At 35.6% G+C, this 27,657-nt stretch overlaps 1 protein-coding gene across 2 annotated transcripts; it reads right to left on the bottom strand.

Moving 5' to 3' along the window:
• Window positions 1–739: 739 nt before the first annotated feature.
• Window positions 740–27,410, bottom strand: LOC149831628 (nucleolar protein). 2 transcript variants are annotated; one of them, XM_090012154.1, is made up of 27 exons: window positions 27,245–27,410; window positions 25,924–26,151; window positions 25,636–25,803; window positions 25,019–25,184; window positions 22,882–22,998; window positions 22,612–22,739; window positions 22,127–22,286; window positions 21,250–21,317; window positions 20,643–20,738; window positions 20,441–20,556; window positions 17,753–17,927; window positions 17,549–17,659; window positions 17,353–17,431; window positions 17,119–17,262; window positions 16,898–17,011; window positions 11,620–11,741; window positions 11,462–11,544; window positions 11,224–11,348; window positions 11,020–11,140; window positions 10,797–10,934; window positions 3,093–3,189; window positions 2,888–3,013; window positions 1,805–1,897; window positions 1,636–1,741; window positions 1,416–1,561; window positions 1,257–1,340; window positions 740–1,181 (listed from the first exon to the last, which is right to left on the bottom strand). In XM_090012154.1, the coding sequence occupies exons 2-27, from the start codon at window positions 26,059–26,061 to the stop codon at window positions 1,047–1,049; spliced, it is 3,156 nt and encodes a 1,051-aa protein (XP_089868280.1). In that variant the 5' UTR covers window positions 26,062–26,151; window positions 27,245–27,410; the 3' UTR covers window positions 740–1,046. The 2 variants fall into 2 exon arrangements, with proteins under 2 accessions (XP_089868280.1, XP_089868279.1); XM_090012153.1 differs by having other exon boundaries at window positions 25,924–26,157.
• Between the last annotated feature and the right edge of the window lie 247 nt (window positions 27,411–27,657).

The raw sequence follows: 27,657 nt of genomic DNA on the forward strand, positions 1-27,657 counted from the left end.
ACTTAGCACATGTTGATAAGTGGGTGCATCAAAAGATAGAATTAAGGTGCAATTGATATATCCAAGCAGTCCTGCTGATTGTGTATGGGCATTCAACAAATGGGCTGGAATGAAATAATGAGAGAGAAACGAGGTCAATGAAACATACAATATAATAACCAGTTTAGCGAATGAAAAAGAAGCTGAAACAAATGAGGTTAACCAGCTTAGCTCTCTCTCTCTCTCTCTCTCTCTCTCTCTCTCTCTATATATATATATATATATATATATATGAAGGCCAACCATTACTATATTAAACATCCAATTAAATGCAAAATTCAAACTGAGAATTCTACAATATACGATCATTCTTTTTTTTTCTTGAGCGAAAGTAAATTATATTCCAATGAATATTTCAAATGACGTTCAAATATTGATTGTTTTTTCTTCAATGAAAAAACTTATTTGGTTGGCGAGTTTACATACTGGAGCTTCATTTAGTTCACAAATTATTTTGCTGAGGATGGTGATTCATGTCAGATCAACATTGCCCGTGAGTGTACCACCCATTATGGCTGTAAGGATTCAGAATCTCATTGACAAGTTTGTTATTAAGGATTTAAATAAGCAAAATCTTACTGAACCAACCAAGACGGTGTTGAAGCAAGGCAATCTCCGTTAGAATAAAGATTTTGGTCACAATGCTCCATTTCAAATATACTATGAAATGTATAAAGATCTCATGGTTTCTGAAATCCTCTCCTCGAAACAAAATTCTGTGTTTGATTCATTAGACAGAAAAAAAAAGTACGAATATTTCTAGTCCAAATTTATGAAGCAAAAAAGAAGGAATTTTCCAAGACACTGCAGACACTAGCAATTATGTTGGGATCCAAACATTTCCGAAATCTTGCAAATACAAAATTGCAACATGGATCCAAACATTTCCCAAAACTAGCAAATACAAAATTGTAATGCTACATGAGAAAATGCTCACGATGGATTAAAACTCTCTCACTCTCTGTGAGCACACGCCGCAACCAGGTGTCCTTGTGATTGTGGATAATTTAGTCTTCCCTGATTCTTTTAGACTTTAGAAGGTAAATGCTCTTTACCAATCCTTTACCAACATCACCCACACATTTCAGAAGTTCCACAGGTTCGCGCGCCATTGCAGCACCATTGCCTTCAATTTTCCTTCTCTGAGAAACATAATTATCTGTTAGTGTCGTACAGCACCTTGGAAACCCCAAATTTAGTCCAAGTGGCACCATTACCTTCAAAGACTTCTCCCAAGTCAGACCAATGGCATCACCACCAAGAGAATCATACCACAATCCAAATGCATCACGAAACTCTTGCTGCAAATAATCATATCAGGTCTGAGCACTCAACAAAGAAAATTGTTCTTCAGGCAGTAAACAAAACGGATTTACCTTTATGTCCTCTATAAGACACCTTGCAGGATCAAAATTTACCATCAGCTTCTTCTTTGCTTCTCGGAAACCCCCAATCAACTCCTTCAACGGGATGTATGGAGCAAAGTCATTGCTTATGTTCCCATGAACAAGCGGCCTCACCCCTACAAAATACAAGCATTTAGTATTTCTCTAGAACAGAAATCCATATGACCCTTGTATACTTGGTTCAACCTACCTAAGTTTAGGTCAGACGAGAAAAGAAGCCGTTCTGGATGGAGAAGCCTATCTTCATGTAGCAAGATTACAGCATCATAATTCTTCAAGGGAGTCCTAAATAGGGACTGCAAATCACTTGTTAGGACTATGTACAAAGATCAGTACGTATTGAAACTCACTCATCTTACCTCCCACCTCCTTTGGCCGCTGTCACCCTGTAAAATTAGGTCTGTAAGAAAACTCTCTGCACTCCGAGCATAGGATACAATCCTCTTTAAGACCTGTAATATTGATTAACATGCCAAAGGCGAACTTATCAACTATTGATCAACACTAAATTTGATAAGTTTAAGATCTAAAGATAACAAAGATTTGATGTGGAGGAACAAGCACCCTCTTCCTCTCATCCATGCACACAAATACATACGCAAGCATGATATGCAGCACAGGCTCCAACAACATTCATATGCACAGAACAGACACATGATGTAGTAAACATGGCCTTTACAAACCAAACGAGAGCTAATGTAGGAATGCCCAAAAAATCCAGCATTTAAATAGGTAAAAGTTCATGTTCACACATGCACACACAAATGAAGCTAGAACAAGTAAACAAAGTCACACCAAATCGGGAAAAATCAAACTGGATAGGCAAGCAATAAATGCTGTCTGCCAGCTCATATGAAGGGCAGGCAACTTGAAATGAACGGAGGCACCCTCCTTTCATAGGTTCATGTGAGAGGTTTCATGTTCCCTTCAGTAAGAGACTGTTCCCATTCAAATATGAACATGCAATGGCCTTCTCCCACTTCATAAAACGAGAATCACAACACCACGCCACGAGCTTGGGGATGGAATTTCCTAAAATTGCCCCTCGGTTACCAGCTTGGCTGCCGGTATATGTTAAGAGCAGAGGAACACATGCATGCAGATGCACACACACAACCAAGAAATTCTGATGTTGAAATAGATAAATAACAGCAAGCATAACTCTGATTTACAAGTATACACTGCATTTCAGCTCTAACAAGAATGATAATCATCCTGTCATGGAGAAGGAAAGCTGATTGTAGAAGGAAATGATATTAGATGGACACCCAAATGTCCTCATTCTAAGTTGCATGACAAATCTTAAGCTCCCTACAACTTAGTTGAAAAATAAATGATAGCATGTCATAGACATTTATTTGTTTGACCTTGAGAATAGTTAAATATGCTGTTAAAAAGAAATCAACCATCGATTAAGGAACAAAAAAGATAACACAACATACAGTTATGCTCGGGGAGAACTTGGTCCAAGCTTCAGACTTCTTATCATATTTTGTGGCTAGGAACAGTGCTAGCAGTCCATTGTCAGCATTGTTTTCATTAGTTTTTCTAATCTGGACGAAGCTTTCCTGCTCTAACAAAACCATAATCAAAATGATCAAATTAAAAAGGAAGAGAGAGAGAGACCAACTGATCTGGTGAACTTACATTTATTTCAGCTTCATCTGTTGAGGTCAAATCACCATTTATATCGATTATTAAAGGAGCATGAGACCAATCATACTCAGAGAGCAAGCGCAGAAACCTGGCAATGAAAAATAAATAAACAACATGATCAATGCAAGGGCAGGGCAATGATTATCTGAAATTTTCTGGAAAAAAATACAAATTAGGAAACATGCAGAAGCGACCAAAAAATTCAAGAAAGAGAAACCCATGTGCATCGATGACATTGTATTGTTGTTAGTGTGTGTGTCAGACAGAGAGAGAGAGAGAGTTTGCCTGAGCGGACTCCAAGATAGTGCAGGGAAGATGGGGGAAACAGCAATGAGAGGGAGATGCAAAGAGCACAATGATGGCAACTGTATTTCCCAATTTAAAGAAAAAATTTCCCCGTGTTTTGGTAGCTCCAACTATTAGATAGAACTATATATGTCATGGTTTTCTAAATTATCCTAGTTTTGGTTATCCATTTTACTAGCCACACAACGAAGCAAACTTAAGAAAAATGAAAAAAATATCAAATACCCCATCTAACAAAATGAATGGAAGTAACCAAACACCCGTTAGTGTCTCGGACAGCTTAGGAAGCAATTCTTTGTTCTCTTTACAAGATCACTGGAAGCTTGTATCTATATTTTCCAAGACAACCTTAATTATAAAGGTTATACTTTCAAATATGGGCTTCAAATCCTAATTCAGAGTTGTTTCCTTCAATTTGCCTTATTTCTATTTTTTGACAAGCCATATCTTATGCTACAGGTTAAATAATTATATCCTTGATCATTTACCATAACAGGTTTTTTAACCAATTTATTAATAGATTTAGACTGATTTATATTATTCAAACTTACACATTAAACACTAAGTTCTACTCAACGGAATACAGGATGAAAACGTATTCAACCATCTGCAATGGTCATCTCCAGTCCCTAAAAAGATCATTTGGAGCAGGGGACAATGCCCAAGGTCAATTTCTTTTGCATGCTTGATCTCTAATTATTCATATTTGATAATTTGGGGCACTATTTGGGACAGTGTGTTCTTAAATTGGATTTGATTATAGATCCAATAGGTCAGATTCAATTTCATTCTTAGTTATAGTTTAAAACTTAAATGAAGAACCAAATGCATTTGAATGGGAAAACATCTGATCCTATATTAAAACCAAATTGCTGTTGATTTTGATAATTTTCCTTTCCCACCTATTTAGATTTTGTGTGTGAGAGAGAGAAGCACACAAATTTTTTATGAGAATCTTTCATGATAACAGAAGCCACATGAGTGAGATGCGACTTCAAATCCCAAGAAGTGCATTTAACCAAGATCTATTTTCCCACTGACTTGCAGTAACAGATGATATGTTTGCCTTGAACTTGTTGTAACATGTGAAAGCACTACAAGGAACAAAGTCAATAGCGGCGACTCTTTAATGGCAACAATAAAAGTCGCCGCTATGGACTAGCATTAACAGCAATTTTAAATATCTCCATGAATGCCTTGGCCCCGAACAAATGTCGCCGTTAAAGAAACGTCTATAATGGTGCCTTTAGATATCGTCGTTATAAGTATGTTTATAATGGTGACATTATATGGCCATTACATACATCGTCGTTATAAATATACCTATAACAGTGACTTTAGATATCGTTGTTATAGGTATGTTTATAGCGGCGACATTATATGGCAGTTAATTATTGCCATTAAAAACTTTTACAAGCATATTTAGTGGGCATATAATATCGCCGATATTGATATATAACGGCCAGATATAAATCTCGCCGTTATAGCCTTATTCTATAAGGGTGACATTTTTGTTGTCGTTATAGCCTAGAATTTTAAAACGGCCCAACGGACCCTTCTTCTTTTTCCCTCTCTCTATCTCTCTCTCTCTATGATCTCTCTGCACTCTCACTGAACCGCTGCCAGAGTGCCTGCTCTCTCTCTCTCTCTCCTTGTTGCAGTTGAACCTAGCCAGTAGGGCTGGGTTGGGCTCTGCCGAACCCAGCCCCCTGGGTTTCTTTAAAAATAATCATATTTTAGGGTTTTAGGATTTTTTAGGGAATTTGTGTGTTTATTACATGCTATTTGCGGAGAAGCAACACTGACGGAGAAGATCATGATCGGTTGGTTTACATAATGGAATTTTTTGAATCTTTTTTATTGCCTTGCTGGAGATCGAATGGTTGCAATGAATCAGCGGGTCTCAGAATCTTGTTTTTAGGGTAACGGGATTCAGATAATGGAATTTGTTGGTTGTGTCGATCGGATTGATATGTGCCTCATCGCTGTCATGTTGGAAGTTGTGGACATTTTACCTTGATCTAAGAATGGCAACCCCACAAATTATACTAAACTATGCATTTTTTCTAGAGGAAAATATTTGACCGACCTTATATTTTCATCTTCCAATTTTAGAAAAAATTTAAACTGAGTTGTTCATTGTTGATTTATGCATTTCTTTGTTTTATACTTTCCGAGGGGCATAAATACTTTGAAGATGCATTTAAGGTCTACAAGAGAGGTGTGAAGATTTTCAAGTATCCACATGTGAAAGATAGTTGAATTAGCTATTTATCTAAGTTTGTGAAGAGATATGGTTAGTCGAAACTAGAGCAATCAAGGGAGTTATTTGAGCAAGCAGTTAGCACAGTATGTAGCTTTGTTTCATTCTTGTATGCTACTTCCCTCTGAATTTTCCTATAAAAGAGCTATTTAGGATAATGAGTGTAGGAATGGATGGTAATTCTGGCAACTTGCATGATTGCATCTACTTTGCCCAAGTTAATCTTTTACATGCTTCAGTAAGATAGATGTAGTGCCTTATATGTTCCCTGATCAAGCATGATGGCCATGCTTTTAACATCAAATCAGTGGCATGAAAATTTTCTTTTTCTAAAACTAACCTTTTTGGCATGTTGATATGTGTACATATAATGGGAACAGAGAAAATTAAATGAGATGTTAGGAAATTGAAAAATCTCTATTTTTTTCTGAAATACAACAGCTCTTAATGGGTTGCTTCTTGGGTGTTTCTAGTGCAGAAGATTGAAAATGCAAAAATAAATTATGCAATGACAAACATTTTTTGTACCATTGCCTTAGTGATATTAGTGTAGGTTTCATTTTCATTTTAAATGTAATTTTTCATTTTAGCATCCGACATAAAAGTGCACAAAGAAAACCAAGAATGTTTCAATCATTTGAATAGAAGCATATTGTTAAATTTGTACAATAGAACAAGATAAATCATCATGTTCATATTATTTTGAGCCTTCCTGGCATTTTAGAAATCTAAAAATCCAGTTTTGTTTCCCAAGCATTTCTCTGTTTGTTTCACTTTTGCTTTACACTTAACATGTTAAAGAAAAATGGTCTGGTGCAAGCAGCCACTGGAAACAATCTGAGAATCTCATGGTTCGGCTTGGTTTGTCTCACCATGAACTCCTCTAGATAAGTATGGTTTAGAAATAACCCATATTGTCATGTTGGTTCTAAGGTTAACCTATCTTAACATGTGCCAAATGTGATTGAAGGGTTAGTTTTCGTTTTTAGGGATTGGATCTATGCTAAGCAAGAATGAACCACAGTAAGGTATTGCCCATGTGTGTGTGTGTGTGTGCGTGTGCACACCTTGACTGATCTTTTACCTAGGGATTTATCTTTGTTTGAAGATTGTGGCCATGTAATCTGCTGATGTACTTGGCAGGAAGAAAATTCTTTATCACAAGATTCAATCTGATTCTAGTTTCAGAAATCATTGACTTAACCGTATTATTCTGCTTGATTTGCATTAGCTTCTTGTTATTTGATATAAGGTAGAGACAGAGTTGCTAGACATCTACACCAAAAGTGGCACAACTCTTTGCTCTTTGATATGAAGCTTCAATTGTGTTCATTATCATAAATTTGGTACTAAGCCTATCACCTGAAATATTGGTAAATATTTGCAAAACAGAAATGTTAGAGGGGGTAATAGTGTCTGTCTGGTATTTATCCTCTTTAAATATGCTCAAGCTATTACTTGTTGGCAGTGAAATATTTATGTTGTACATTGCACTTTTTGATAAATCGTTTGTGTCTTGGTTTTCACCACCCATCTGTGGACTTGTGGTGTTCGTTGAAAGTGTATGTTTAATTTCCCTATCTGTCGCATAGGCAACGTATTCAATCTATTAAGAGGGTTATCATAAAGACGGTTTTGAATCTTGATCAAAGATATTTGGGAGGAAGAGATGGATGGTCATCATCATGGGGCCTAGATTAGTCAGCATGAGCTTAGGATGTTCCACTGAGACTTAGTCTTTAAAGCCTCATAGGAGAAAAAAAAAAACATCTTACACAGGATGCCTTTAAACTTTTAAATTCAATGGTAACAACTATAGCTCTCCTCCATGTGAATGCTCGTGACTGAGATATTTCATTGTGGCCAACCCTAATCATACATACTTGCTTTGGAGGCATAAAGCAAAATGTAAAATGGGACCTACCTCTCACTAGGTGCAAAATAAGCGTAAAGAAAATCTTGAAGTATCCAACAATGCCTGAAACAAAAACCAAACTGTTTTTTCATCCCGTGCACACATATGGCAGAAATGGATATCCATGTCCATACATATTGATTGAAGATAGCAACCATGACATGCTTTGTTTCTCTTTGCTTAAATATAGAGTCAAGGTTTCCTGTTTCTGTTTTCCTAAGAGAGTTCAGGAATATTGCAGATTATATGGTTGGTTGACTTCAAACCTTCATTATAAACAGTTGATCTACTTGCATTTTCATGAGTAAACCTGTGGCAATTTTCTTGACCCATGTATATAAGATAAGACTAGAGAATGTGTTCAATAAAAGATACAGATGATATCAATTATCATAATCTATTTGTAGTTGTTTTTGTTTTATTTTTAAATTTTTACCATAAAATGTTGTCAGAAAGTCCCAATTGGTTGGACTCATGGTTAAACCCAGAAATTGATATAAGTGCAATTGAGCATCTATATATTGAAGAGTTGACAAAGCATTTAAGGTCACAAATGAAGTGTAATGTAAGTGTTTTGTGTTCTTTTTTCCTCTTGAAAATGAGTTAAAAAATGTATATGGCCCTTATTTATATTTCATAATTGTGTGTTATCTTAACTCCATGATCTTATTGTTAACGTTCATTTGATTTAATGTTGTTTTTGTATGATAGTGAATATTCTTTTATTATTCAATTTTGTACGGTGTAGTCTGAGCTAATATTGTTTTCATAAAATTAACAGATGTCAACATATCGTTCACGACAAGGAGGTGGGCATTTTTCCTCTCTGTGGATCAGTTCACCACCCGCCAACCAAGGTGAACATCTAGATGGAATCGACTTCATATCACAAGTGGGTGATATTTCAAGGGAGGAAGAGAAGACCCCCCACACACCATAGGCCCCTGCAGCTCCAGAGTTGTTCATGGCGGCTTCAAGTAAATATTAATCCAGTATTTCTTTAACACAATTAAAAAATTATTACTGTCATTCTTATTAACATTTGTTTCTTATAACAAATTACCAAATACAGAATCTTCTCAATGCAAACCTAGAAAAAATAAATGTATAACCCACTAGAAGCAAACCAAGCAAATATTTGAAGTGTGAGAGAGAAAACCGAGAACGAGAGAGAGAAGAAATTAGGAAGCTCATAGAGTAAATGAAGACCATAGATTTTCTCCGATAGAACCTCCCATTTTAGATCTCTCTTATTTTCTTGTAGATAAGACCGTCAGATGTCTATATCATGTTATGTTTTAAGGACACGTGTTTGTTTATATCTTCTTCTTACGATTGATCTGTATTAATTTTTACCATAGTGAGATATTGTAATTGGTGTGAAACTGATTATATATATATATATATATATATATATATATATTGAATTGAAGTTGATATCCTCTTAAATGTAAAAAGATGTTTTGTTAATATTATCTTTATGTTTTTTCATATTCTCATGGAAGTGCAGGAAAAGGCGAAAGCATTATAAAGCCTTCAATCGTAATATGATTAAAATGTTCATAAGTTATCGGACTGAATTCTCGTACCGCTATCATCATCATTAACATTGTCATAATAATTTTTTTAAATTATCAGATTATATTCATTCTTGAAGTGTGTTTGTTGAAGGTTTGGAGAGCATGTAGGGGGTTGGAGAGAATGTATGTTTGTTTTTTCAAGTGTATTTATTGTAGGTTTGGATACGATGTAGGGGAAGGGGTTGGAAATGATGTATGTTTGTTTTTTGAAGTGCATTTGTTGCAGGTTTGGAGAGGATGGTATTGCATCGTTGGAGAGGATGTATGTTTGTTTTTTGAAGTGTATTTATTGCAGGTTTGGAGAGGATGTGGGGGAGGGAATTGGAGAGGATGTGGGTTTGTTTTTTGAAGTGGGTTTGTTGCAGATTTGGAGAGGATGTAAGGGAGGAGGTTAGAGAGGAATGTATGTTTGTTTTTTGAAGTATATGTTTATATTTAAATGTATGTTTGAAGTTAAATGTTTGAGAAGGTTGGAGATGATGAATGTTTGAGGAGGTTGAAGAAGTATATGTTTACATTTGAATGGATGTTTCAGGATGTATAAAGACTAGTATATGTTTATATTTGAATTAATGTTTGAAGTGTATGTTTATATTTGAATGGATGTATATTTGAAGATGTTTGAAGTGTATATTTGAATTGTATGTGCCGCTTTGTTTAATGTAATGTAAAAAAAATTAACACTAATATAAAAAATTCATTTTTGCAGGGTTAAAGCCTATAACGACGACATTCATGTGTCATCGTTATCGGCCTGAACCTATATCATCGTTACTACCTATAGCGGCGACTTATTTGTCGCCTTCATAGCCTATATAACGGTGACTTACTTCTCGTTGTTATCAACTATAACAGCGAGTTAATTCTCCTCTTTACATGCTATAAAGGCGACACAAAAATGTCACTGTTATATGCATGGGTTGCCGCTATTGGTGTCCCCAGTTCCGACGAGATTCTTCGTCGATGTTGCGTCATACATTAACGACGACCTATAAATATCACCATTATTACTCAATTAAGGCCAAAAATTGGCGGCTATTTTTTGTCGCCGTTATAGACCTATAGCAACGATAAATAGGGCAATAGAGGTGAGAAAATTTGCAGCTATTGATCCTCATCCTTATAGTGAAGTATTCATTTTTCATATGAAAATAAATCACTTCCTCACTTTTCAGACTTGTCCCTAGTAAACTCTTTCTCTTCCATCTTTCATAAAACAAATGCTCCATTTGCTTGTGCAAGGTATGACTACTAGTTAGTTGTGTTGCTTTTGAGCTCACTCTTTTTCCAAATTTTCTACAGATCACATTATCCTTACTTGTTTGGCATTTTTCTGAATTTTGTCCCATACAAAATGCTTCAATTCAAAGCTAACTTGCCCCCTTTTATCGGTCCTATTAATTCTCTAGGTGCATTCTACAACACTGATTACTTTTTCTTTTTGACTCTGAGGTTGTATATTAGCAGAAATATGAATGTTCAAAGATGAAGAGAAGGAAACCAAAAGTTTACCAACCTTGCTACACCTACTTGATTGATATACATCTCAGAACATAAGGCATCAACTGACTATTATTCTTCCTTTAAAAAAATGACGATCATTTTGGAAAAAGGTAGCCACAAGTTTGTACCTTAAAAATCCAGTGACCCGTGAACATGGAGCATAAAATGGAAAAGGCTTCACAAATAAGTAAGCAACCAGCAACTCAACTGCTTCCTCTTTCAAAAAGTCGGAAAATAGATGTGACGCAACCCATCGTTTTGCAAGGCTTCACATTAAAACAAAATGTGAAAAGAAGAAATCAGAAAAAAATAAACAGCATCTTCCAAACTGGACCAGACATCGTATCTCACCGTACAATTGATCCGTACATAGGATAACGACCTTGTAAACCATTAAGCATAGAAGAATGGCAACTCCGGACCAAGAGGTCCTTGTCTACAGGAGTGTCATTCTGTATTGGACCACCCACACCTACTCAAAATAAATTGAAGTCAAACTTGAGAACATACAATTTACAGTATAGAAATATTAGCAGGTTCCTAGAGGACCTCTACCTTGTTTCTTCAGCAAGCTTCCATCTCTCTCATGCAATATTCTGAGATGAAATGCATATCCTGAGATTAGGACATTCACCTCATCTTCAGTAGCTATACACATCATTCCCCAGTGCTTCTGCAAGCTGCAAGAAAGACCATCCAATCATGTATAGAAAATAGGAAGAATATACTAAACGAAATGAAGAAAAAAAATGCAATGCATCTGAGGGTACAAACTGAAAATGCTCCCAAGTACCTTTCTCCAATCTTGAGAAGAAAAGCAGATTTTGTCTTCTCAAGTGCAATATTATCTAGCGGCCAATTTCCTGATCCTTCCATCTACAAACAAGAAAGAAAACACTAATTATCATACAGAAATACTCTCAGGCAGGATGCCCATAATAAGATTATTACCTGAATCATGACTTCCATTGATTGAACACAAGTTGGAATCGAGCTTCTTGTTCCAAGCCTACCATCCTTTTCGTGAGCAAGGGGATGAGGTTCAGGAGGGAAGACTGATGTACGCCGAGATGCTAAGCATATGGGTACGACCAAAAAAAACTAATATAAATATAAGGTACACAACAATAAAATTTGATCTCATCAAGCAAGATGACAAATGCTATCAAATGTAATAGAACTGAATCAAGAAAATAACCCCTAAGATCTTGGGATTAACCATCCAGAAGAAAGGGAAAAAAAAGAAAAGAACAAGCAAAACAAGTCATGAATCACGTAAGCACATGAACAATTGTTCGTGCCAGCACACTGGAAAAGAAGATCAAGATATCAGCTTTGAAGTGAACAGAAAAGGGAACAATAGAGCAGCATTACCTCATAACAAGATGAAGTAAAACACCCTTAACACTCACAATGGAAGCACCCTAACAAGTTTAGATATCTGATGGTGACACATCTTTATCGTTCTTTAACGGTAACATCAAGGTTGTCTTAGTTCAACATGTTTCCATAGCCAGAGCTTTTGGTATCCGCCTTTTAGAGATAAAGTCATAAATTTTAGTTATATAATAGTAGTGGCATAGAGGATTTTCACAAAACAACGCTTGTGAGCTATCAACCAAGCTGTCACAAGGCTGAAAAGTTAGGGCCAATGATAACAGTAAGCCATAAGGGCCAAATAACAAAGTATACATCTCAACCATCACAACATCAAACATTTTTGACCCAATCATACAATGGAACCGATGTTGTAAGTATCATACTGTATCGGACAATACAGTACGATCGATACTTTTAGGTTTTTCGATATGATACACTCGTATGTGTATCGCGATATGAGTGTGTATCGTACAATACAACTCTATACTGTACCATACCAATATCATACGATACACTAGCGATGCACTTTAAAAAGGGCCAAAACTTATGTTTTAAGTTTTGGGTTTTGAAGACATCTTGAGGGCTGACTTTCCCATTTGTGTAGAGGCTATTTGAAAGAAATCCACGCACCACAGGAGGTTTGAGATCGTTTTGGGGTCTGATTCTTGCCCAAGGGAAAAGGCTTTTGCAGTTTTCTCGCTTAAGAATGCATTTTCACTCATTTTCACTCAAGTAAGATAAAGTAAAAAAATTTATTTTTTGTTTCATTTGTGTATGATTGAAGTTGGAGGATTGTAGACTCCTTTCTTTTTTATATTTTTTAGAAGATATTTTTTCATTTTTAACCTTAATCTCCTTTTTTCGACCTTAAAACTCAAAATATGTCCCTAAGTGTTATTTATTATTGTTTTACATATTCATGGTGATAATATTTAATTAATGTGTGCCCTAAGAGGTCAGTGGAGGGTGGCGGTCTTGGAGGATGCCTCACAAAGGATTCTGAATTGAAATATTATACACCAGTTGACTTGGGGTCCCTATTGAAAGGAGTAGTGAAGTGTAACCCTTGTAGTTTTGTAATGCATGGAGGATTGAATATATTTAAATGTCATGTTGTGGGTCATAGCAACTCTACCGTGAAATTATGTACCCATCTCATTGCTACTGATATTTATATTGAATTTCTTACTAGTATTATTGAATACAATAAAAAAAGGCACGAGAATGTTCAGTAATTGCGGGAGTGAAATTGCCAGAGGTAATCTCATTTAGAAGATAAAGATGAACTATCATCATCTCAAGCTATTGAACAATGCAATAAACGGAGAAAATCATTGAGTTGAAGCCTGATACTAAACATGACTAAAAATTGTAACTTTAACTTATGTAATGAGTTATGAATTGAAAACCTTTTGGTTTTTTAATGTAGTGTTATGTTGTTTTAAATGAATGTACTTGTCGTGATCAGATTTACCAATGGCTCAACGTCCCCAATGTGGTGATGGGCCAGTATGGCAATATTGTGAGGTTTTTGAATGTCATATAAGGCATGCTACTTTGAGATGCAGCTTTTGTCATTTACTGTTTCACAGGGACCGAAACCGCATGAAAGAGCATATTGCAAGAGTTGGTGGAAGAATGTCACGATGTCCATTAGCTACAGTCTATAGATGAGGCACGAGCTGAGATGTGTGTTGATATAGAAGAAATCAGAAATATGAATATTAAATTAAGGGAGCGAGTGGCATAAGTATTGGCATATGCCCGGGTAGTGGTTGCACAACCAAATGAAAAGTCACAAGGCCCACAACAAGATGTCATCTCTAATGCTGAAAGTGGCATGTTTGATGGTGAAGATAATTGGTGTTTTTGTTTTGTATCTTTTGTCACAAAACTTGTGCGTAACAAAATCCATATTTAGTTGATTATGACATGAGATGAGACATCTATGTTTAGTTGAATCATGAATCTTTAATGACATCTATGTTTAGTTACACTTATATTGTATTCTATAATTTTTTTGGATTTTTTTATATTTTTAGAGAACTTTTTAGTGAAAATGTGATTTTTTTATATGATATGATATATATCTTATTTTGATCCTCGCTTTATACAAGCTTGAATGGAACTTGAACTAGGTCAGTTTCTAATGTGATGATGGATTAGGTGGCGTTTTAGTAATTATAGGCAACAAGAAAAATCAATGATCTTTATTAATTAGGCTTAAAGTTAAGTAGGCTTTAGCAATATTCTCTCATGGCTCATACAAAAAAGTTGTGCAAACAAACAAGAGATATCAAGGTGAAATATTAATTCCCTATACAAAGATATCAGGCTAATCCTATCAGCAGTATATGGTCCTCTACTTACCTTGCCAAACGAAAGATCAGAATATCACTTTTAAACTAATCAAGGAATAATGCACACTCAGTTTCCCTAAATGGGGCAATGTAAGTACAGATCACTTGCATTATTATATCTATGTAGGGTCAACTTCCATAAGCTGAATGTTTTCATCTTGCGAGAAATTTGTGTAGCTTTATAGACATTTTCAGCTTCACCATGGACTAACAAAAGTCCTCAAATTGCATGTCATCCAACATACAGCAGAAGTTTCAAACTCATAAAAGGACAAATCTGGAACTGGTTGTACTTGATTATACAAGAAATTAGTTACAAGCAACTGTCACTTGCCTTTTTCTTTGAATATGTATGCCATTATAAGAATGTAATTGGTCACACAAGTTCCCAGTGGTGCTACTTCAACCCTCTTATTGAGGTATCCACAATCATAATTTTGGACCTATTGCTATTGGTGTTTCCTTCTGTAAATGCTTGTTCGTAATGCATACAGATACAATTCAAGTCAGTTGAGTCCAGGCCAGGCTCTTATAAAACTTGGAATCTTATGAGACTTCATTCACAAAGCTTAAGACATGGTATGGATCTTAAAGACTAGTTAGTGGGAATATGGCAAGTTCTTTGTCAAGATGGATGAAATCTCATTGACCCGACCAATGTACTAGTCCTTGTGAAGTCACTCATCTGTGTCCCAATCTTGGTTTCAATCCTTGACGATCAGCAAGTTGAACCACGTCAAAAGATGGTAAATGATTTTAAACAACCACAGCAGGGTAGTTGTCAAACAGGATACCAGTCCTGCTTATTTTTCAACTTTTTCTCAAAAATATTCCAATTATATCATAAACCTTTCTGCTTCAAAGAACAAATGCGGTTTAGTTGACTACCAGGAACTGGACGCAATGAGAACCATTTCTCTTAGACAATGTACTCTAGTTTCACCTATTGTCTTCTGTTTTATCCTCAATAAGATTGCTTCTACCATTTCAGATATTTTTTTGCTGGCTAATGCTTGTGGTGTGAAGGCTTCAAGCAAATGGCATTTCTTCCCCTATAAGCCTTTTCCCTTTTCCAATATGGTTTCTTCGTGTATGGTTTCTCCAAATATCACCTGCTAAGCACCAAACATCTAAATTTCTCCTAGTTGTAATTGTAATTGTAATTGATCTGTAACTTACAAGACTATAGGCATTATTGTCAAAACTAATTATGGTGTATAACGATTGTTGTCATCACACATACACCTCTTATTAGCCTTAACCAGGTTTATTTCTCTATCTTCATCACTTCTTTGGTAAATATCATCAATTCATCATCCATGTTGCCAGTACATAACAACTCTACATATTTCTCCAAGTAGCCCTTGATCAAATCCAAGTAAACTTCATATGGGAAAATGTGAAAGCCACAGATTATAATGATTTATTACCATGTTCTTTAATGGAGTTTCCATAGCACATTGTTGTACATCTCTGTAACATATGGGTACTACCTCAGCATTTACCGTTTCTCAGATAGAAGCAATTTAATTGCCATCAATTAATAAAACTAATTTTATATCAAATGTATTCCAGATATCTAGAGTCTTAGCATCATTTTGCTGCCACTAGAGACCATAGATGCATTAAGACAAAAAAACAAACAAAATAATGATCACAGGGATGTCAACAGATCGGATTGGGGTCGCTTGTGGCTATTACCAAATCCGACAAATCGAATATGCTTAAATCGGACTCAGACTCGGATTCGGATTTGGAGACAGATAAGAGATTATTGAAACCAAATCCAAATCCGAGTAAACATCGAATAACCGAATCCGACCCAAAATCTGCTTTAAAAAGTGGGATTTGTTGCCAGTGTTTATAAGAAATAACGTTCCGCCATTTATCGCAAGTGCAAAAGTGTTTGGGTGGTTAGCGGCTAAAACTAAAGTCGATGATAGGCAGTGATGTTTGCAGTTCGAGTTTCGTGGGTGACTTTTTTTATTGAAAATATATATGCCATGTGTGCCCCTGAGAATCCAATTGGATCTCGGTAAAAAAAATGACTTTGAATCCAAATTCAGTTGTACAAAACTGAAACCGGCCCGATTTTGTAATCAGATTCAGCTTTTTGTACCAAACCCATCTAATCCGGTTCGGTCAGTCAGACATCTGAGCCAAACCCGACCCATTGACATCCCTACTAACACAACAATTCTCAGAATAGATTGCAAGTTCATATAGGTAAAGGCATGCAATTATCAGGAAATTATGTTTTTCACGTAAATTCCATGATCTACAAACATAACACCAAAGATTTCTGAAACTGATGTATATCCCAATGCATCCATAGACACAGAACACTCAATCAGAATTATCAAATAAAGGAAAGACCAACGAAACCAATCAAAGATAATGACATGTTTGTAATACAGTATCATGGGAGAAGCATCAAAAGTAAAAGTAACAAATATTGCATAAAGAAGCATATTCAAACGGTTGGAAACCTGAGTCTAGTGACTGCACACTGGAGATGCGCAAAGGAAGATCTTCTAGACACCGCAAACGTTTGGATAGAACATCAAATGCCTTCATAATATCACCAGTAAACAAAATTGGGTCTGCACAATTCAGAAGCTATTAGTTACTCTGGGAAATCTACTTTGCCAGAGAAACCAAGATCTTCAAAAAAAATCAAACCAGACAAGTAGAGGCCTGCAGGTAGTACCTCTAGTCCCATTTAGAAGACAAAAATCAAGCTGGTCAGAAACAACAACAATCTTCTCCTTGGGTATGGCAAGATGAAAAGAAAGAACATGCTCAGCGATTGCTTTTATGATAAGATGATTTTCCCACTCACGAAACTCCCACACTGTCCAAAAGGGTAAAAATCCATTTTGCATAGTACATTCTGGAAAATACACCAAGTCTACAAACAATAGCAATCAATAAAAAACAATACCTACAGATTCTGCAATGGTTCCATCAAGAAAACGCCGTGTCTCAACTTTAGATCCCCAAAAGTTCTTGTATTTAATAACCTGTTTCATGAAATAAGAGTGACTTCATGACAAACAATAAGTGATGAAACAGAAAACAACAAGTTCATGACCTTCATTTCAATCTAGCAATATAAGAAGAAACAACAAATTCAGTACCTCCTCTTTATTCTCCGGATTTGGACCAATATCTTTTAATCGAAAACCCTTCTCAGAAGAGCTGATTATGACTCCAACAACCAGGGGTCCATTGCCAAAACTTTTGAGACCCTATCAACCAAAAGAAAGCATATTTTAGAAGATCAGAACCTTTTGGAAAACCTAGTATTGAAATTCAAGATGTTACAAAATAGAAGAACTAACATCTTCGATACTCCATTCAACAGGGGTACTTCTCCAAATAACACGGACAAATTTTGCTCTATCAGTTAGTCCTTGTACCAAAAGAGAATGCACATTCTCTTCAGAGACTCTCCAGTGCTCCTTATCCAAGCAAAGTTTAGTCGAATCAGTCTCAACATCATCTTTCAAGTATATCCTGAAAAACAATATAAATATTAAGAATAAAGGAAATGCAGTTGCAACAACCAAGTTATAACTCAAAAAAATGCATGTGATTGCTGCCATAATCACTATGAATATGGACACTTCAATTTAGTCCACAACTTTACCATTTCCGTCCCTCTAAAACTAAAAGGTGTTTTAACTTTTATTCAAGGACTTTCAGTCTTTCACAGTGAATGAAAATTCAAGGTCTAATAAATCTTGCTGTCTAATGCATGGTTCTCATGTTTGTCTTTTATTTACTTCAAATCAAACAAAGCAAAATCTGAATCAAAAGAGAAAGTGGAAAGAGACCAGAAAAGAAAGAAAAATGCAAAGTACCAAATATAAGTACAGAACCCCAAGATCATCAATATTTTTTCTGTATATGCTTCAAGGCGCATGTTATTATCACCCTTGTGGCATTAGGATTTTCTCCTCACCTCCATTCATGTATATACTTGTTTGAGGCATGCAATTTGGCATTCGTTGGGGTTACTAAGAAATGAGAGATGATATCCATTTGTTAAGTTAATGTGAATTCAAATCCTCTACCCTCAAATTTCTCTGGTATTGATACAGTTAATCATTGAAAAACACAAAAAAATTATAGAAACAGTTGCTTTAATTCCTATGTCAGATACAACTAAAACTTACCAATAGGTCATCATAGGATCATCAGTTCACAAAGTCTAATGATACCTTACATCCAAGTTTGAAAGCCTTCCAAAATTTTCTCCACTTCTACCTTATTGCGTCGACTACAATGCAATATTAACTTGTTAAGCATGTGCACAAACTGGTGATGAATTTGAAAATCTTGCCTATATGAACCGTCTAGCCATGCAAGTGTGAAAAGAGTAGAAAAAAAAAAGCTGTTACAACATGTGCATGGATGTTTCTAAATCACTCTTGCAGGTGACATATTTGCTTCAGGGAAAACATTGGGTCCATGTATGCAAAAGGGAACTATGAATGGAATCACCATCATGCACCCTCCACTACCATGGTGGTTAATGAACTCCAGACCACCAGTATAATGATCTTCACACATATTATCACTATTCACATTCACCAAAGAACAATAATCTGAAGAAAACGTAAATTGCAAGTCGTAAAATCTATACTTCTCCAAAGCAACATGTAACATTATGGTTGCACGCATTTTCAAGTGCATATTATTAGATCAATCACACTTCTTTTAGACCACATTAGGGAAGTGCTACTGCCACTTACAAGCTCCAGCCTGGTCCCACATAAAACCAAGTGGGCACACACTTTCCAGGCATAATTGTAACCCAGTACACTAATACAGTAGAGTTTTCATGTTACCCAGACAAATATACAGCAGGTGTTAAAAAGGTGAAAAATATGGTGTGCATATAAGTCACAACCTATGTTACAGGGATTCGACCAACTAGGTGCTGCACCCGCGTCGACGTGACGCGGGTGCAGCACCCGGTGCAGTCAACCCAACCCTAGGTGCAGTCAACGCACCCAGGGTCATTTATGTCCAACTTTTGGACTTTATATATATATATATATATATATATATATATATATATATATAATTTTTTATATTTTTGCCGCACCCCCACACCCAAGTTTTTTAAAAGTGCAGCACCCCCGCACCCGCACACATGTGACATAGGTCACAACCTCCTCTCAAAAGAAGGAACTTGAACAGGATCATTTGACAAGATCAATATTTCTTCACAGCTCATATGGAAGATTAAAACGTTAAAATGAAAAAAAAAACATCCTGAGAACCATCAGGAAACAATCACAGCTACATGTCTACAATAAGAGATGTGAACACAAGAAGGAATCCTCAAGACAACTATTTCACTAACTTGTCCATCATAGTTTATCTTATATGATGTCTCCCATAAATGCCATTATCTCTTATTATAAAAACTGGTTCCTCTCATTCACACTTCCAGAAGTTATCGTGCATAGCGGTTTATCTCTACTGCACCTCACCATTGTCACGTTTCCTTTGGAAACCTTATCTACATCAACTCCAGTCAACACCGGAGAGGCCTTTACTTTTCCAAGAGAAAAAGGCAAGCAAATGAAGCTCTTGTTGTGGATTAGGGATTTAAGGAGACACACACAAGGAGCTGGGCACCAATTGCAAAGGTGAGGAGATACATATGATTCAGTAGCCAACCATCTTAAGTGGCCACAACAATAATTAGATATGAAGCACTTCCTTGGGCAACCAGTGCATGCAGACAGGAGAAGAAAAAAACGATATGAAATTGAATGGACATAAGCACAACCTAGATGTATGCCAATTTAGTTTTGTCCACCCAATGAAACAAGAGTTTCCAACCTCCTGTAACATGCCATGAGAAAGTAAAAGCATATACCAAAGGCAACCAATAACCATTTACCACACTGCAAGTATCAACAAATGACATACTGATTGAAATGAACTTAGCAGACATAAGATGCAATTTTCTAAAGGGAAACCTACTTGAACAACCATTTTAAGAAGTATACCTTATGCAATAATCAAACTTGGCAGCAAAATCCACTTTGATCATAAAAACCTCTTCAAATCCAGTGTCATTTTGTTTGTCCATGTAATTTAGAGTCCTCATGGCCTCATCCCGAAGCTGGAAGTCTTGAATGGTCAAAGAGTTTTTTATTCCACAAAAGAATGGGACAAAAGAAAACTTGAGATAAATAAATATACAAATACCTCCAGAAAGGCACTCCTGGTCATTCTAAATGCAAGGTTAAAACCAAATGAATCACACAACACTACACTAAACACCTGCATATACTTCAGCCTTTCCTGTCAAAATTCAAAGCCAGAATTATGTTAAAAAACAAAAGACAAAGACTGTTTGGCAAATAAAGGGAAGTGTCCCAGTTGACTTCTAAAAATATCCTTAAATATGAAACTGAATAACCAACATGCTTTTGGAATTGTTACATTGAAACAACTTAAAAAACAAATGTATAAATATATATATATATATATATGCATTCCCAATAAGAATGATTAAAAAGTAGGGGAAACAAAAGACTAGACACAAAAAAGGGTGCACAGACAAGAAACAGATACATTCATGCATACATATGTATGGTCTTTCTAACTTCCACACCCTTGTTGGTCAAGTAACTTGCCACTCTTGTTGGCCAAGTAATTAAATTTTAATAGCAGGGCATCACCTTAAAATCATGTAAAAGCATGAAAAAGATTTTAGCTCATTCGAAACAAGGCTTCTTGTTGCCACATCATTTTTAAACCACCCAATGCAAGCAAAAACTAAATCATCTCAAGAAATACTTCAATAACCAACCTCTTCTGACACGTTATGCTGTGATAAGGGCTGAAGAAACAATACTTTGTCCAACAATTTTGATTTGGCTGCATAAATTAGCAGAACAAGGTCAAGGCATTCACCAGCATGTCATTACAAAAGGAAAGACAAAGAAACCAATTTAAAAGAGAAAGGGGGAGTTACTCCAATGGCAGGAAATGAAAATGAGAACTTGAAAATACCTAGGTTAAGGCGAAAAAGAAAACTGATAAACGCATGAAGAAAAAGGTTGATTAAATATGCCAATATCATATGCAACCACATTCCTTGGTGACACTAATAGAAGTAAACAATCACAGTAAAGCATCTAATAGAGACTAGTAAACAATGAAAAAGTGAACAGTAAATGAAACATTGCTCAATTAAATATGCAAAACTGCATTATGAGTACCAAGTGTATTCAGGTAGATTTATCAGTTCATCAGCCTCAAACTTACTGCATGGACCTAACCCTAAAACTGTTGCTTGTTTTACAAAGACTAGACTACAAACAAATGCACAGGTTCATATTTATCACTGCTGAGGTGTAGCATAATGCATCATTTTTGTGCAACATTGCTGATCTTCATAGATCAATGTGTTTGCATCATTTAATAGATACTGGTATGTGCTCATAGATAAGAGTTGGTTATCATCACTGAAAAATCATCTCAATCTCTCCCCACCCCACCCCACCCCACCCCACCCCACCCCACCCCCAAAGAAAAATAAAATCTGACCAAGTTCACAGAAGACTCAAACAAGAAAATAAAATTAAAAAAAAAAAAAGCAAGCCTCGAATCAATTAAGGGAAATAGAAAGCTCAGAAAACAAAACATACACCAATATTTGCAAACAAATTGGAGGATGGACATACCGATGAAGTCCAAGGTGACTCGAAATATCTGGATTGGTTTCATGGACCTGTTGACACGAGCCCCACCAGATTCCGTTGTAAGATATGCCAGTATAACAGACAAAAGGAACCCATTCAAGCAGTCATGCATATATATGGAACTTCTATTTCTAGCCCAAACCTGCAATTGTCAATACAAAAATCATAGCCCAAGGGCATTAACTACAAAAGACAGGTAACATATACATGATCCCATAACAAGAGTTAAATGTCCTCAACATATCGATACTTCATCAATATCATTATGTAGTATAATCCATCTAAATAATGCAATGAGTTGCGCACAAAACAAAGTGACAGAAACTCTAATGTGTCATGATCAAGCGAAATGGTATACAACTTAAGATGAGGAGAAAGGTTCAAAATCTTAAGAATTTGCTCGGATATGAAGAACAGACTGAGACATAACAAATCAATTGTCATCATTAAAGATTCAGATTACTTACTTTCAGCAGAAGTAAAGCCTGCCCCAAGTCTCTCCAACCAATGAAAATATTTTTCACAAAATCTGCATTTTTCTCTAAGAACATATCCTCCAATATGCTACTGTTGTAATTTGGTGTAGCTTGAGAATCTAGTTTCAAAAAGTTTCAAGCAACATACAGGCACAACCTTCAGGTTTCGAGAGATCAACTCTTTTATTTGAATAGAGTTTAATGCCAACAATTTTTCATAATCAGAAACCATAAAAATATCAGATAAACTTTGATGAGTACCTTGATTTGCAGAACGGATGTTATTGCGGCTTAAATTTAATTTTGAAATTGCAAAGACACTGGTTGTAGTTGGGATGATCCGTACAAGAAATTCTGAAGCTGCCCCAAGACCCAGACCTGCCAAAATGGAAGGATCAATGCAATTCAAAATCCGATCATAAACAGGCTAGAGCAATATGAACAAAGTGAAACACAAGTTTCACATGTAAACCACATTGCACTTGTGTCCAACCCATGGTTGCCAGACTAGGAACCGGAAGCGGGAAACGACACGGGAAGCGGAAGTGAGAAGCAATGCATTTTAAAATGTATAGGAAGTGGGATGCGAGTAATAAAAAAGAAATATAAGAATCGAATGAGAATAAAAATGAAACACAAATAAAAACTAAAATAAGTCACTAATATTAAATTTCATGATTTTTTAGTGTAAGAATTAAATTTTTAACAAAATATAAAAACGATGACTACCAATTTAGAGAAAGCACATGGAAGTGAGTGAGAAGAGTGAGAGAAAACACATAAAACATGAAAATTTGAGTAAGAGAACATATAAGAAGAATAGATGAAGCATGTGGAAAGTATAGGAGAAGAGTGGGGGAATCGAGGTTCTCATCAAGTTTCAGAAGCGAGGAGTATCGCGTATTTAAGAAACTTTTGGTAACTCTGGTCCAACCACCATAACTATTAGTAATATATCAGACAATAAATCAAGACAAGATTCTAAGTCTAGGACTCTAGAATCAAAAATTTATGCACGGAGCAACTACTGGTTCAAAAAATAAGAAATATATATATATACACACTATTGGGTCAGTTAACCATTTTAAAGCTTATCCAAATAACAAGAGGCTCACTGATTTAAGGTTCATGACCTAAAATTTTGAAAAACAAAGTTCCCTTTATTTTAAATCTAACACGTACAAAATAGTTGTCCTATTGTTCCTTGACAAATCTTTCAGAACAGGAGGAAAGGAAGTGACATTGATTGCAGACATGATGTAGTTCAAACAACTGTTTTTCTTCCCTGATAAAGTTCAATGTGCCAGTTACCTGTTAAAAATACATATATATATATATATATATATATATATATATATATATATATAACATATGAGTATATACATGTAAAAGCTAGAAATATTAACAAAATCTGTTTTTTTAATTTCAAATGGGAAGAGGAGATTTAGGGGCATGTGATTTCTCCATGGGTTAACTACACCAAGGAGCTTGGGAGCACAATAGATGAGAGAGGTAAATCTGAGAATAAGCATTTATCGACAGTAGAGAAAGACAACTAAGATTCTTCCACCAAGTTGGAAGTTCACGAGAAGGTTGATCAGTAAGTGCTAAGAAAGCACAAGTGGAGTCTTGATCTCTTCGAGGAAACAGGGTCAGAAAGAGGCAACCTGCAACTAGAGGATTGCTATTTACAAGAAGTAGCTAAGGAAGTAAACTTAACAAGGAATTGAAAAGACGCAAAAGTGTTTAGAAGAACTTGCTGGTTCCTGAAATTAACTAGAAATAACAAGTTTGTGCATAGATGAAGTGCCTGAATTTGCATATAAAACTGGAGTGCCTCGTATGGAGATGAGCAGATACCTAAAGCATAGATCATCATCTGGTCTGAAATTATGGAGAAGTATAACAAAAATAAACAGAGCACAATTAAACATTGCAAACAGATAAAGAAGGTGAACCAACTATGGATCTAAGATCCTCTAAGCAAAAATTAATGTTCAACATCTATATAAAGAGATAGCAGTCCATATATGAGATATCTACACAAGATTAAACAATAATGGAGATAAATAAAAAATTTACACTGCATAACATGTAGCATTTGCATTATAATAGAATGTCCTTCACATTTGACAAGTAACTAACAAATACAGAAATGCCATCAATAACAAGGTGAAAGCTATGCTAAAGGAATTCTGTATATACATATTTTTTCTTTTTTAAAGGCCTGAAGATAAAAACTTGAATAGGAACAGTTAATTATATTAGCTTCTAGTAATTATATTAACTTCTAGAGCTTTTATATAGGATACAAGATTTCAATTTACCAAACCAATTGTAAAAATATCAGAATCATGTCTCAGAGGGGTGGGAATGGGAGAAGGTTTGGTATACATGCCTAGGTGTACAACCAAAATTGGTTTCCTGGCCTCATTTTGGAAAGTTGACCATTCTAGCTTACGAACAGCTGCACACATTTTCAAATACCTCGCAATGACAGAGAGATATAAACATCTTTTTGCATGATATCTGTGGTCCAAAAAGTCCTTCTCGCGGAAGCACCCCTGTCAAAATAAAACATCTATATGTTCAAGTAGTCCAGAAGTTTTTACTAGCACAGTGACAAAAGTTCTAGAAAAAACAAATTCTTTTATTACTGATGATTGTCTTGGGGAGTATTAATATTCTTCTTTTATTTTTCTCATGTTTTTATTGGGAAATGCTAAACCAAGAGAGTTGAAATATTAGAAGTATAAAAATTGCATAAGCAAGAAAATGAGTAAATATCAGAAGAAAGATTTTTTTCCGAGATTTTGCCTATAAAATTCAAAACTTGCAATAAAATCATGATATATTTCAAATATTGCAATATTTTGAACACAATGAAATAACATCCCCTTTTTAAATTTTTGACTTCCTATCATGATAGTTTTTAAAAATGTTGTAAAGTTACAATATGGTTATTAATACTAATAAAGATTGGATGGGGAAAAAGTTTTTTATAGAAGGGCCCACCTTAGGCATACGGATAAGCACATCAATATTTGTGACTGGATTTGCAACTGCTTCAATTGCATAACTACCTACTATTTCAAAGGTTTCCGGCTTCCTGAATGTAAATTCTATTTTATCAGCAGGTGCACCGAGGTCTCTGATGAAGTTGGGAGCTAGGCTGGAATCAACCTGAAATAAGGTATCCATTCACCTCCATCAACAACAAAGGTATACAAGACATGAAAAAGAAGAATAAGCAGCGTTCTACAATTCATAGCAGACTTCTAAGCAGGGGGTCTGGAATGGAACCTTTTGCTCTGGGATACTAGTCAGAGTTTCCTTAATGGCTGACAAGGCATCACCAAGTGGCTTCTTGATTGAAGAATAATCCAGTTCAATCTCCTTCAGGAGTTGCTCAACCTTGAAATTGATTGTGTCCAACTCCATTACAGCCTCCAATCTTTGTCTGTTTTTGTGATGGAACCTCCCTCAGTTATTCATCTTCAAGGTGTACCAATGTCATAGTAATCATAAATCCTATCACTAAAATAAGTGAAATCAATATAAAATTAAAGCTAAAACAATGAACACAAAGTGAACGAAAATTAGTGGCTAAAATATGATTAAATGCCTCGATTTTCTGTTACCTTCAACAAAATTATTGTGACTCTACGCTACTTACTTCACATTTACCACAGAAAAACAAAATAAAGAACTAGTGCAATAGTAAGGGTGTGTTTGGTTGCAAATCTTGAGAATCAAAATTTTCAAATTCTAGAAAAGTGTAATGTTTGAATGCAGTTGAAAATATGGAAAAATATCCAGATTTCAACAAGAAATTCATGAAATGGGCCTGAGTCCTTAGGCGACTGCCACCAAACTGTGATTGTTCAGTATCAAAATTCATTTGCGCCTAATCCACAGTTTAGCTCTAAAAGATATTATACGGCTATCCATCAAGTATCAAAAAGACCCACAAAAAAATCATCAATAAAATGAGGGAGGAATCTTTGCACAGCAAATTAAAATACTTCAGGAAACTAAATTTTAATGATATTTTTCAATTGTCATTCAGCACCAAGAAACCCATTTTACATCACCAAACAAAAACAATTTTCATCAAAGAGATCAAGATTCCACTATCTAACCAATAATTCACAGAATTTCAAAGCGGATCCATATTCATATCAACACCAAACCCAAGGTAACACTAATATCTTAGAAATACAAGCCACCATAATTAGATTTCAAGATGAAAGCATAAAAGAAACAGGAACTACCAATCTTTTCAACCTTAGTTTTCATTTTCCTCAATCAATAGTGAGATAAAGCCACAAAATGACTCCTAACAATGAAATTTTCTGAGAACAAAAAAGATATATAAATATTTTCATCACACCACCTTCATTAAAACCATCGTCATCCACCACACCATAAGGCACCAGAAAAAACATCGATTTTCCAGAAAAGACAGGAACTCAAAGAAACCCAAAAATAACAATCAAAGAAAGGCCAGAAGAACCCAAATATACCGGTGAATCACCACCAATTAAAACCCTTCCTACGAAGCCAAACCAAGAGGAAAACAACCAGAATCAGTGAAAAAAACGAGACAAAAAGAAAAGCCCACCAAGCAAGAATCTCCGGAACAAAGAGATAGAAAACGCAAGAATTCCCGGAACCCGAAGTCGAAAGACTTCAACCACAAATACTTCCCGGCGAAGATTCAGCCCAGAGATGTAACGTAGACTCCTTCACCCGCAACGGAAACCAAATGTCCCACAGAGAGAGAGAGAGGTGGAGGGACGGAGGGTTTACGGTTTAGGGTTTAGGTAGGGTTCAACAAGGGTTTTAACCTTTGGCGCCGGCGGGTCAGTCCTGGAACTCAAATCCCTACCTTATGCCATTTTGTAAAACACTCCTGCTTTATGTTGACCTTGGTGCGAAGGGGTCTTTGTTAAAAATGTGTTAAATTAACTATGAGTCTATGATTACACAATAATCATGTTTGAAGTCCATCTAAAATGTCTAATCTAACGCGTG

Source organism: Nuphar pumila, chromosome 7, assembly GCF_984573655.1.
Source record: "Nuphar pumila chromosome 7, dmNupPumi1.hap1.1, whole genome shotgun sequence".
Taxonomy (NCBI): domain Eukaryota; kingdom Viridiplantae; phylum Streptophyta; class Magnoliopsida; order Nymphaeales; family Nymphaeaceae; genus Nuphar; species Nuphar pumila.